Source organism: Apium graveolens, chromosome 3 (assembly GCF_009905375.1).
Source record: "Apium graveolens cultivar Ventura chromosome 3, ASM990537v1, whole genome shotgun sequence".
Lineage (NCBI taxonomy): Eukaryota > Viridiplantae > Streptophyta > Magnoliopsida > Apiales > Apiaceae > Apium > Apium graveolens.
Window position 1 is genome coordinate 1,338,577 of NC_133649.1, and position 13,409 is coordinate 1,351,985.

General features: G+C 35.4%; 1 protein-coding gene across 1 annotated transcript; it reads right to left on the bottom strand.

The window, feature by feature from the left end:
• Positions 1-9,017: 9,017 nt before the first annotated feature.
• On the bottom strand, positions 9,018-9,680 carry LOC141711237 (secreted RxLR effector protein 161-like). The gene has a single exon (XM_074513643.1). It carries the CDS (start codon positions 9,678-9,680, stop codon positions 9,018-9,020), a length of 663 nt encoding a protein of 220 aa, XP_074369744.1.
• Between the last annotated feature and the right edge of the window lie 3,729 nt (positions 9,681-13,409).

The following is a 13,409-nucleotide window of genomic DNA, read 5'->3' on the forward strand; positions in this document are numbered from 1 at the left end:
TATTTTAATACAATCATAAAGAGAAAATGATAATATTGTTATAATCCTATTTAAACACCAATTGCAATATAATGTCCTAATACAATACCGAATATAATATGATTAGAGATTTAGGGGTTGTATTCAATTGAGATTTTGAAGGATTGATATTAATACATGAATTTTACAAAATTTTCGTTACTTTTAAATTTTCACGGATTTTGGCGGAGTTGATCAAAAAATTTTGCAGAGTCTTTATGATTTTATGAAATTTTTAGAAATCTTTTAAAATTTCATGTATTTTGGTGAGATTTCAAAAGATTAAAAATGGATTACCAAATCCATCAAAATCCACATATTTTTCAAATAAAACAAAATCCAAGAAATCATATTTCAATGAAAAATTTAAAATCTAAATTGAATATTTTAAGATTTTGATAGATTTTTTTAATATAGATTGAATACACCCATATTTTAATAGATTTTTTACAATTTAAATTGAATAACTCAAAATTTTGAATGATTTTTAAAAATCTAAATTATATTTAGAGGGCACCTTAAAAATCCTTAAATATCTTGATCGAAAAGAAAAAAATCTTAATCAATCACAGATATCCAGGGTTCATCTCCCAATCTACGATAGCTCTCGTCTCCGAATCTACGACCCATTATCATCTCCCAACCACTTAGCTTCACTCCACACTACAAAGTGGTCTAAATTAGGTTTCCCATCTTCAACTCATCATGTATCAACAACTATATTAGCACACCAAAATTGGTTATTGTTGACAGAGGAATTTGGAAGCAACAAAGTCTGAGGTTCGTGGCCGGAATCAATATCTATGACGGTGGTTCTTCGTCGGAAAAGGTGAACAGTGTTCGTCGGAAAACATGAACAGTGTTTGGTGGTGGTGATTATTGTGGCTGAGATTGCTTAGGGTTGATGGTGGCTCCCCAAAGCTCTCGCTTTCGACCCCTTATAATTTTCCTACGTATCCCTATTTATAGGGAATCAAGCCAACGTAGTTCTTGGGGAACAAGAAACCTAACGGGCTTAGATCTCTTGTCCCGAGGCCCAGTAGGAAACCTACTGGAAACTGTCTTCTACTAGCTTTAGGAATGTCCGCCGATGAGGCCCAACCACAAAGGCCCAAGGCTCGTCCACGGTTTCGAGACATCACGGATAAGGCATCTCCCTGGCCAAGGATAACCCTCCGCTACCAGTTGTTTCTCTAATCCGTGGACGCAGGTATAGCAATGGTTCACCCCAAATATTGGACGCATCCTTGTTCCCTGGATAAGGAGCCCCTACCAGATTGCAGGACAAGTGATCCCAAGCTTTTGGGTGCAAAGTGCAGGATACTCCGAAGTCTCCCGACGAGGACACCCGTTGACTGCAGAGACAGAGCTCCCAAAGCACACACCAAAGTTTACCCCACATCCCCAATAAGGACACTCATTGACTATAGGTGGGGGCCTTCCATCCAGGCATACCCCTGGAAGTCTTTGACCACGGACACCTTCTTCTTGTGGTTACATTACAGGAAGGAGTTCTTCAATAGAGTACCTGCAAAAAATATGTTAGTAATAATAATCTTCTTCCTCCTTAAAGCATCCAAAGTCCACGTCCAAGCAACATGTCAAAGTTGTATTCAGTGCCAAGTAGAATCTAAGGGCGCGCCCAAACATTTCTGTATGTTGGTGCCACCTTGTGTTATCAGCATTTGATCTCTTTATAGGGTGCGCCCTAACTTATTCAACGGTTAGGGCTCTCCTTAACTCTGTCCAATAAAAGCCAATGTATGAATCCGTCAAAGTAATCATGTCCGAGGAATCCGTCCAAGGAATCTGTCAATCAAATATTTAGGGCTCGCCCTAACTCTTCCAATGGAAAGGGCTTGCCCTGACCCGTCCAAGGGTTTTGGCTTGCCAAGCTGTCCAAGGTTTGGGCTCGCCCTAACTCGTCCAAGGTTTGGGCTCGCCCTAACTCGTCCAAGGTTAGAGCTCGCCCTAACTTTGTCCAGGGTTTGGGCTCGCCCTAACTCGTCCAAGGTTTAGGCGCGCCCTAACTTTTCCAGCAAAAACGCATTTCCTTGGACGTTCGTCCTTGGTCGTTCGTCCTTGGTCGTCCATCCTTGGCTGTCCGTGAAAACCTATTTTCTTGGCGTTCGTCCAAATTGAGTTTCATTGACCCGACTTTGACCCGGATATCTTTCGTACCAAATTTTGGCTATAACAGTTATTAATTTGTGCTAAAAAGGTAAATTGTTTTTTTTGGATAAGTAGATACTTTGTATTGTTTCTCCGTTTTGTAAAAGAATTAATCATCACCCTCCCTAGATTTGACCATGCACGCCATACACAATTTCGCTCCTCCACTTTTTCCACCCAGCCTAATTCACTGGATGGCCTATTCTGTTTGGTAGACGCTCGCTATAACAAAAAAATTGTTGTTATAACATATCGCAGTGGTGATAAGCAATGGACTACTAGACAATTCGAGAAAGTGCCTAGTTTTTAGCCTTGTAATTGATTTCATGTGATCCTTGATGGAATCCTCTACATTGTTTCTCCCTTCGTACAAGTAGCGTCTTATAGTTTCCTTGACGCACAATTCAACTTTGAATACTTGTTTCTGGACGAGTTATTTCTTCAGAATGCTTTCGCTGGAGTTATGAGGATGAAATTATTTGTGTTGAATGGAGAGTTGATGTTATTGTATGTCAACTATTATGCAAAAAATGATGTTAATCTTCCAGACCAGCAATGTGTAAGAAGGTTTGATCGGTCAGCCAAGGTCGGGTTTCCGGTAAGCACCTTGGCAGATTACGCTTTATTTGTTGCCAGTAACATTCACACTGTTTTACTAATTAATACAAAGGATAGGAGGTATAACGGAGTATTGTCGAACAAGCTATACCATTTTTTCGATGGAGGATGCGTTGTTTACTCCTTAGAGGACGGTAACTTAGTTCATTTCAAGTCTATAAATTCAGATATGTTGCCAGATGGTTGGGCTAAGTTACCTGAATACAAGTATAATTACGGTGTTTCAATCCGAGCTTGTTGGTTAGAAGCTCCTCGCCTCCGTTACAATCAAGGTAAACTATAGATTAATCTCATCTATTAATGACCTTTTGGCACTTAACATATAATACATTGTACGAGTATTGTTACATACCGGTATAAATCGAGATTGTGGTATTGAAGTTTTATAGTTGATTAGGTTTTATACTAATAGCAGATCGAGTGTTAATTGTTTACCCATTTTAAATTTATCTCTTCCCCCGTGCCGTTACATACATGATTGTGGCCCTTTAAGATTGAAATTCCATGATAATTGATAAAAGTGCATTATGCCCCACGCTTAATTATAATTTAATTTTTAAAATATAACATGTAAACCCCTAAAGAAAAAAGTGGTATATGTTAGCCCTGCAGACTACAACTATTAGATTTGTTCATTTTAACCTTTTTTCACTTAACCTTTTTATTAAAATTTCTTCCAATATTGTCCTTATATTTTCGCAATCATATATTTAAGGTCAACATTGTTCGTAGATCATTTTCTTGTCGTTTTTTATTTATCAAATAATATAATAAATATAAAAAATAATGAATTGTGCAATAAAAAGAGAAAAATAGACACAATTAGTTATTATAAGGATATATATATATTTCGTAATGTGTATATACTTAATACAATACCTTCATTAACTGTATTTGTAATTTTTCAATACTTTGAAAATTCTTTCGGTACATACAATTTTTACTTAATTATATACTATACAATATTCTATCTTTACCACACCACTCTCTATCTTAATTAACAATGTTTCAAAAAAGTTATAATTTTTTCTCTATTGATTGTAAAGATATATAAGGATTTGAATACCATGAGGATTCGAATACCATAAACTACTTATTTTACTTTCGGTAAATCTTATTAGAATTGTAAATGTTACTTATAATAAAATAGTTCAAAATTATAATATACTGTTAATATCTCAGGATACATGTAATTCCAACCGATATAAATTATTTACACTTATTTGATTGTATAACATATTAAAAACAGTTTTTCTAGTGTGTGCCCATGAACATATGCTTTAGTACTTGATGAGGTGTTCACAATATATTGATGGAGACCTTATTGATAATGGATCCATACATGTACAAAAATATTTACCAATAGAATTTTTAAAACTTATCAATCACATTTTTGCTCATAAACACACACTAGACAAGCTCTATTAATAATTAAAGTCCAAACAGAATCTCCTTAAACAACCCATCTACAAACACGTACTCTACAAATAACTTCCGACTCGTCTAGATAATTAGTAAAATAACTGAAATCACATTACTCAATTGATACTATGCACCTCACGTGGATATCTTCAAGCACACATGCACTATATGCGTCAAAAGATGATCCAGTGATTGGAATCTGGGCATCCTTGTCAGAAACAATTGACACATCCCGCAGACGCTTAATTTTTGAAGGAATGACATCTGGGTGATACTCGAAAATAGCTTGTACATCATATTTTAACTCATTCACGAGCTCGTCAACAAATAGCTTTTAGCCAAACAGTACTTTATACTTGTAACTGATTCTGTTATTTCCTGATATAGCTTTAGCATCATCCTATAAATAAGCTCTCTTTGTACTCACTGAAGCTTCTAAGAAAATAACAATGATATTTCTGAGTCTTCTTTACATTACATACATGTTTGTATACATTTCTTCAATTGATTGATTCTACACAAATCTATATGGTATCAGAGCTTAGATCTATAAAGATTGTTCATTTCTGCATCGATGTATTGAAGATGAATTGATGATTTACTTTTCCAGTTTCGTCTTCTTGCTTCGTCATTGTGTTTTTAACACGAATCAAGTAAGATCTGATCTCTTGTTCGTTCCAATTGATTAGGAGTTCAAAGTTCGTAATCATGGTTTTTTTGTTGTTTTCTTCACTAAAATCGTTGTGAATTAATGTGAATTATTGTAAATCGTTGTGAATTTTGTGATTTCGCCTTCAGCTCTTGATAGTTTGATTGTTTCTTTTCGTTTGGGTGTTAATTGTGTGGTTGATCTACGATGTTAAGTTCAACTTAGAAGTTTTTCTTTTGCTTCAAGTTCTCGTTGAATTGGTATTGAAAATATGAGGAAAACTGGTTATGTTAATGCTGTTCGCAATAATGAAGCACTTACTGGTGAGAATTCTGGTGGAGGATCTGATGATAATGAAGATGTTTTGGCACCAAAATTTGGTGAAAATGATAACATCAGTGTTGTTCAATCTAATGTGCATCCGCTATACTTACAGAATATAGATCATCCAGGATTAGTTTTAATCTCTAAGAAACTTACAGGAACAGAAAACTATGGTACATGGAAGAGGTCTTTAACTATAACTTTATCTGCAAAGAATAAGCTAGGAATGATAAATGGTACATATCCTAAATCAGAGGATAACTCACCACTAAGGGCTCAATGGGAGAGAGTTAACGATATGGTTATAAGCTGGATTTTAAATACTGTGTCTGAAGAAATCGGTAACTGCATGGATTTCGTTAATACTGCACAAGAGGTTTGGGAGGAGTTTCTTGATCAGTTTTCTAGCATTGATGGACACAGGGTATACACATCTTACGAGACTTACATGCTCTTGAGCAAGGTGATAAGTCCATTGAGTTTTATTATCACAAGATGAAGAATCTGTGGGATGAATATTCTGCTCTTGAGCCTGCCATTACTTGTAAATGTAAATGCAAATGTGATGCTCATAAGCTCTTAGAAGACATGGATCAAAGGAAAAGATTGCTGCAATTTTTGATGGGTTTAAAAGATAGTTTTTCTGCTGTCAGGGGCCAAATATTGATGATGAATCCTTTGCCTGCAATTGCTCAGGCATTTTCCCTCATTAAGCAAAAAGAGAAACAGAGACAAGGCCATATTCTATCTAATTCTTTTCTTGGAAATGTCAAGACGGTTGGTCCGAATGTTAAACCTAGTGTTTCTTCTGGTACTTACTCTAATGTCTCAGCCTCTAGTGGTGACTCTGTTAAGAAACAATTTTTAAGATGCGTTTATTGCCACAAGGATGGACACACTAAAGAGACATGTTTTAGGATATCCCCTTTCAAGAGGAAGAGGGCGGGGTAAGACACCATTTCCTGGAAATTCTTCTTCAGGCTTCAGAACTCATCCACAACCTACTGTACAGGCTTCTTGTGTTACTTTGTCCAACTCTATTGATCAAGGAACAACTGCTGGTTCTTCTGGTAATTCTCAAATATCTTTGGAACAACTTCAACAACAAATGACAAAGATTTCTCAAATGGTTTCTTCACTGTCAAATAATAATCCTACTTGTTCCACACCAGAGGATCGTTTCTCTAATCTTGCAGATTTGGCTTACTCCATGATGTCTTTTGTTTCTGCACATGCTTCTAGTCTGTGGATTTTAGATAGTGGAGCCTCAAATCATATGTGTTGTAACCAAAATCTTATGACCAATTTACACACAATTTCTTCACCTTTTCACATTTATTTACCCAATAATCAAACCATACTGGTACAGCAATTAGGTTCAGTTGTGCTGAGTCATAGCATTACCTTGATAGATATATTGTCGGTTCCCTCTTTTCACTGTAATTTGCTTTCCATTAGCAAACTTACATACAATTTGAACATTACAGTTTCCTTTACTTCATCTCAATGTCTTTTCCAGGTTCAGGACCAGCTGCAACCTTTGGCAACTGGTGTTGAATATGGAGGACTCTATTATTTTCCTCATGCTCCTGTTCCTCCAGCTATATCTCTTAGTACTACTATTTGTAATTTTGTTCACACTAATCAAGATGTTTCAAAATTATGGCATCTAAGATTAGGTCATGCTTCAAACAATGTACTGAATCATATTTCTTCTATTCCTACAGTTACTTCTTGTACTGTTGATTGTCCAGTTTGTCCTTCTTCCAAACAAACCATGATTGCTTTTCCTCTTCATAATTTTTCTCATGCTAGTAATATTTTTGATCTTTTATATATGGATGTGTGGGGTCCATATCAAGTAGAAATGTCTCATGGTTGTAGATATTTCTTAACTATAGTAGATGATTGTTCAAGGGCTACTTGGACTTTTCTTATGACCAGTAAACAAGAGGTTTTTCAGAAGTTTACAGCTTTTGTTGCTTATGTTTCAAATCATTTTCGTACAACCATTAAAACTGTTCGGACAGATAATGGTAGTGAGTTTGTCAATCAGCAACTCAGTCATTTTCTTTCTGGTCTTGGTATCTTACATCAAACTTCATGCATGTATACCCCTCAACAAAATGCCAGAGTTGAGCGGAAACATAAACACCTACTTGAAGTAGCCAGGTCTTTTCGTTTTCAATCTGGTCTTCCTTATAAATATTGGGGAGATTATTTACTTGCGGCTACTTATGTCATAAACTTCTTACCCACTCCTGTTCTTCATCATAAATGTCCTTATGAGATTTTATACAACACTAAACTTGATTACAGTTTACTTAAATGTTTTGGTTGCCTATGCTATGCTTCTATCCACCCAACAAATAAATTTGACTCTCGAGCTATTCAATGTATTTTCATAGGATATCCTTTTAATCAGAAAAGTTACAAGTTATTGAGACTAGATAATCATACTTTTCTGGTTAGTAGACATGTCAAATTCTTAGAACACATTTTCCCTTATCATACCACTTCTTCATCTGATTCTAAGACCACTACTGTGACTCATGGTAATTCTTATAGTTTCTTAAATTGGTTACACCAATCTTCGTGTTATGTTGATTCTTCTACTTCTGCATCACCACCCCTATCTGATACTTCTACTATCTCTGTTTCTGATACTTCTACCAATGTGTCACCATCTTGCATTAATACATCTACTCCTGTGTCATCATCTTCTGTTGATACTAATCTCAGTACTCTTGATACTCCAGATATTCAAGTATCTGTCGGAAAGTCCACTAGGAATAAAAGTCTTCTTACTTGGTGGCAAGACTATCATGTTCCTTCTAAAGGTTTTGCTAATTTTGCATTAATTGATCATGGTTGTTATGATTCTAGTGATCAAGTGCTTTAATATATTACTACCAAGTTGTTAAAAATCCTCTTTGGGTCCAAGCCATCATCCTATAAATAAGCTCTCTCTATACTCACTGAAGCTTCTAAGAAAATAACAATGATATTTCTGAGTCTTCTTTACATTACATACATGTTTGTATACATTTCTTCAATTGATTGATTCTACACAAATCTACAAGTACACGTTCCAAAAAGAATAACCAGTTCTTTTTATGACATCTATGAGATAGTCTGCTCCAAAAACATTCATAACCCTATTCGACATGTGTTTAACTAATGACAAAAAATCAACAGACATAATATAGTAATCTTGTACACAAAAAAACAAATTAAACATAAGTAGAAAATGCAAGGGAAAAATATGAATAACATACTAAAAGTTGAGATTATAATTAGACACTAGTTTCTCTAAATATGTATGGCTGCTAATTTTGATATGAGCATACAAGTAAATAGTAATCTTGATACTCATCAAGAACCAAGCAATTATATGTATATGGAGACAAATCGTTACTATGGAGACAATTTCTGTAGAGACTGGAAGCAACTCACACGTATAATCTCTGACACAATAATAACACACACAAGTTTGAGACAAGCTCAAGTTTTTGTTATTTCTTCAGACTACTACTAAAACAGTTTTTACAAGCCATATATCTTTTAGTAATAAGAGATGGAGACTACTTAAAATACTTCCTAAGATAAAAGCCATTGAGACAAAATAGGAACATCCTATTCTTACTCTAAGACTACATATCTACCTACATAAACAGATAACTAAGACCTAGTCTCACTAATCATGACTAATTCATCACAGCAACTTATTTTGACACATGATATAGGAAAATAAATTACACAAGTTTAGATTATAATTCCAACAAGCTCCCCCAATCTAAACTCGATTGCAGCTTTAAACTAATTGCAACTTTTTCACTCCCAACAGCTCACGCATACCTTCGAACTTAGCTCTGCTCAATGCTTTAGTCAACACATCAGCACATTGCTCATTTGTGTTAACATGTCTCAGTATTATATCACCTCGTTCAACACATTCGCGTGTAAAATGGTAGCGAATGTCTATATGTTTACTCCTTTCGTGAAACACCGGGTTCTTGGCCAAGTCTATTGCAGACTTGTTATCAATATAGAGTACAACCGAACCGGGCTTTATATCTGTTATTTTCCTGAGTAGATTATAGAGCCATATCCCCTGACAAGCAGCTGTTGTTGCTGCCATAAACTCAGATTCACAAGACGACAAAGCTACACATTTCTGTTTTTGTGACACCCAAGTGATGAGATTCTCTTTCAAGTAAAAAGACATACCTCCAGTCGATTTTCTACCATCCACATTCCCAGCAAGATCACAATCAGAATACCCCGAAAACAAATAATTTCCCTCGTCCTTTGTGTACACTAAACCTAAGTCGAAAGTTCCACTAACATACCGAATGATGCGTTTAATTGCGGCCAGATGCATCTCAGTTGGCCTTTCCATGAACCTACTTACCACCCCAACGGAATATGCTATATCAGGCCTCGTGAACACGAGATATCTAAGGCCTCCCACCATCGATTTAAACAGAGTAGAGTTACTGCTTTTTCCTTTTCGTCCTTGTTTAGTTCTCCAAAGGTTCCATGGGATATTTTACTGTGTTACAGCATGTCATCCCTGCCTTCTCCACCAGTTTCTTTGCATATGTTGTCTGCTTAAGCTCAGTATAACCATCTTTCTGACTCACCTCCATGCCCAGATAATAGTTCAAACGCCCCAAATCGCTCATATCAAGTACGTTGCTAATCTCTTTCTTGAACTTACTAATGTTTGAAGTATTTGTTCCAGTAATTAAAAGATCATCTACGTAGACAGCAACCACAAGAACTTCCCCTCCTTCTTTAAACAGTCCAGTAAATGTGTTCAAATAAGTAACTACTTCTACAAGAAGTAGCCTCCAAGTAACCTAAATTCAGAAAGAAACTAATTCCTACTTTCTAGGACTCCAAAGTCTAATAAGAGGTGGAGACTTTCCCATCAAGTCACCCAATTCTATCCTAATTCCTAGACTCTCAACATCTATATAAAGGGTCTTACCCCATCAAACTTCAGGAGGACGTTTTTCTGGACAAGAGCTCCATACGTCACCACTATGAAACTATGTTTTGGAGCACAACATTAAGTATCGCGAATCCGTGAAGACATCCTACAAGCCACGATGCCATTACCTGGAACGACGTTTTAGACTTAGTCCTTGAAGGACATGAAAGTCACTACGTCCTTGGTGAGCTCTCGTTGCCATAGTCCCGAGGGCATGCATCACAAAAAACTACGTTTTGCCTTGATCCTTGGCATACACCAATGTACGTAGGCATCTTGTGAAGGCAGATCTAAGCCACGAAACACAAGCATAACCATTAAAGCTCGAAGCTTATCAAATCCTAACATTAAATACCCGTAATAAATAAAAACATGTTTTTACCCATAACACACCCAAAATATATATATATATATATAAATTCTCTAAAAAAATAAAAAATATATATTTCAAATTTTAGAAAAATTCTAAAAACAAAATTTTGAAATTTCATTTATTAAATATTCAAACAAAAAATTTGGAATTGAAATTTTGGATTTCAAATTCTAAAATCAGATTTGAAATGAAATCAATGTTTACAAAAGTTATCTTGGTGATTCTTGTTATCATCCAAACCTTTGGAAGGATTTGGAGACGAGGATGACAACTGAAACAATCATGATGAAACTTTTAGAAACAAAGATCACCAGAAACACATTCATGATAAGCATTTAGAAACTAAGACCGAGGTTACAGGAAATTGCGAGAACGAAAATGATGTGACAAGGGTGGAAACTGATAAAAATGTGACTTTGACAGAACACAACAACGTCAAAGATGAAGATGAAAATTATGAGCTTCTTAAGATGGTAAAGCAGGTAAAAGTGCAACAGATTGCTAATATCAAAGAATGCGAAGAAAATGAAGGGTTACTGAGTTTAGAGGAATTAAACAAGAAATGTGAGGATTTTTTAAGGAAGATGAAACATATTAGTGTCAGGATCCAGTAATTAGTCTTTTATTACTGTTCCAAGCTTATACGATTTCCACTCAATGTTAGCTCAAATGTAGCTGTTCAGAGTATTTGCTCTTTGACAAATTAGTGTTTGTTAAATATATGATCCTATTTGGGTCTTCCTCAAACTTCTTAAGATTTTAGATGAGCTGGTTACTCAACAGGGTACTGCCGACGATCGCATTCTTTTGACATTCTTGTGCTTAGTTTTAGGACGAATCTCCTCTCTGTGTATTACGAAAGTTTATTTTCACCTCTGCATATTAACATTTTTACTAAACTTCACAGGTTCAATTGTCTCAAGTTGTGTGTGAGAGAATTATACTCATTGTTAAAAAAATGATCGATATAGTCAAAATGCCAAAACTTGGCAGATGCTAAGAGGAAGGTATCCCTGAAAAAAGAGCACAAATTATGAGTTTGGAGTGATTTACTAACGTAAAAGAACAAATGGAAGTTCAAATGATAATAATATTGCAACTCTGGTCTGTTTGCGTACGGGCTTATAAGTTACTTATAGCTTATAAGTCCGTAAGTACTTATCTCGGACTGTTTGTCGATCCAAATTATAAGTCGAATTTACAACTTATAAGCTGATAAGTTCAATGTTAGTAACGACGTACTTTTTATCAACTTATTTTGATTTTTCACCTTTTTCATTGATTTTAGTTTTTAAATATATGTTTTTAAATGTTAAGTTAATTTAAAAGTCATGAATTAAGATAATAATATATAAAAATTATTTATTTTAGTTCATTTAAGTTAAAAAATATTCTGAAGTCACTTATTAATTTTAAGTCATAAGTTACTTATTTTAAGATTTTCCAAACGGGCACGTATTATCACTACGAGTCTACGAGCAACCACAGTAAAACCATATATCCCCATATATCCCCTCTCTTTCAAATAGCGCAGCATCAAGATCAATTTTACTAGTGTTTGTTGCTGGTTTAGATCACAATTCTGCACCATCAACACCGCAGTCTAGCTCAATAATGGAGAGAATCTTTTGGTTCCAACTGGATAGGATACAACTTATAATTGAATACATCACATGTTAAAGGATCATATAGTAAATTGTGAGAATATTGGGGGTGGCTGGGAATCGAACCTTAGTCCTCCCGCCTAAGTTTTGATACCATGTTGAATAACCAGCTCATCTAAAACCTTAAGGTGTTAGAGGAAGGCCCCAATAGGATCATATAGTTAACAAACGCTTCCATCACAATCAAAAGCAAAAAGAAGTACTATGATGCCTGGACATTTTTAGATTCGCTACCTGTATGTGTTCAGCCTCTGACTTGACAACAATATAGCGGTTGAATGAGTATGCTGAAATACCAAATCTCTCGAAGATGTCATCACCATATCTTTCAACAAATTTTCCTTGTGGTCCAATAATCAAAAGCTTAGGATTTGGTCCCGGCCCCCTACTATCCATAGCATAATTGAAAACCCGCTGCAACTTCTTTCAAACTCGGTCTTTACAAGGGAGTGCCAACCAAGGCATTGTTTTGAAAGTTTCCCAGTATGATTCCTCACTTTCATGCTCAAACGAAAGAAATTTATCATGAATGTGAACAAGCACGATTTCAAAAAAAAATCTTTAGCCAAAATTTCATAGGCTTTCCGAATTCTTGTAATAAAGTAGTGATCACAAACTTCAAAGAAATACAAGCCTACGACCTTATCTTCAAAATTATGAAGAAATACACTTGCACAAGCGCAATTCCCCAATGTAGAAAGATTGGTAATTCCCCAATGTCGTAGTTTTCATCAAGATACCAAAATGCAGGTAAATATAAAAGAATGTTCTCCTGACAACCCATCCATCATGATCAAAAGCAAAGACCAAAGAGTCCAAACACGTCGGCAAAAATATCACCTACAATCGCGCTTGCATTGCATCCCACACTACCAAGAACATGTTGGAGTTGGACATATAACTTAGAGCCATCTTACCTCACAATGACATCACAGTATCTAATTTATTCTAAAAGGAGTTAGTTAGAAATTGTAACAAACTTTTTTCTTTCTTCTTTTTTGTATAAAACAGACAGTCCTTGCTAGCTTAGAAGTTAAGTAACTTGTATGAACATTCAGCTGTATATACAACTTTGAGCTCCTCTCATCTTCTTTGATATATCAATAGCTTGGTTCCAGATTTACTGTTTTCACATGGTATCAGAGCACATTGGATCCATTTCAATGGGAT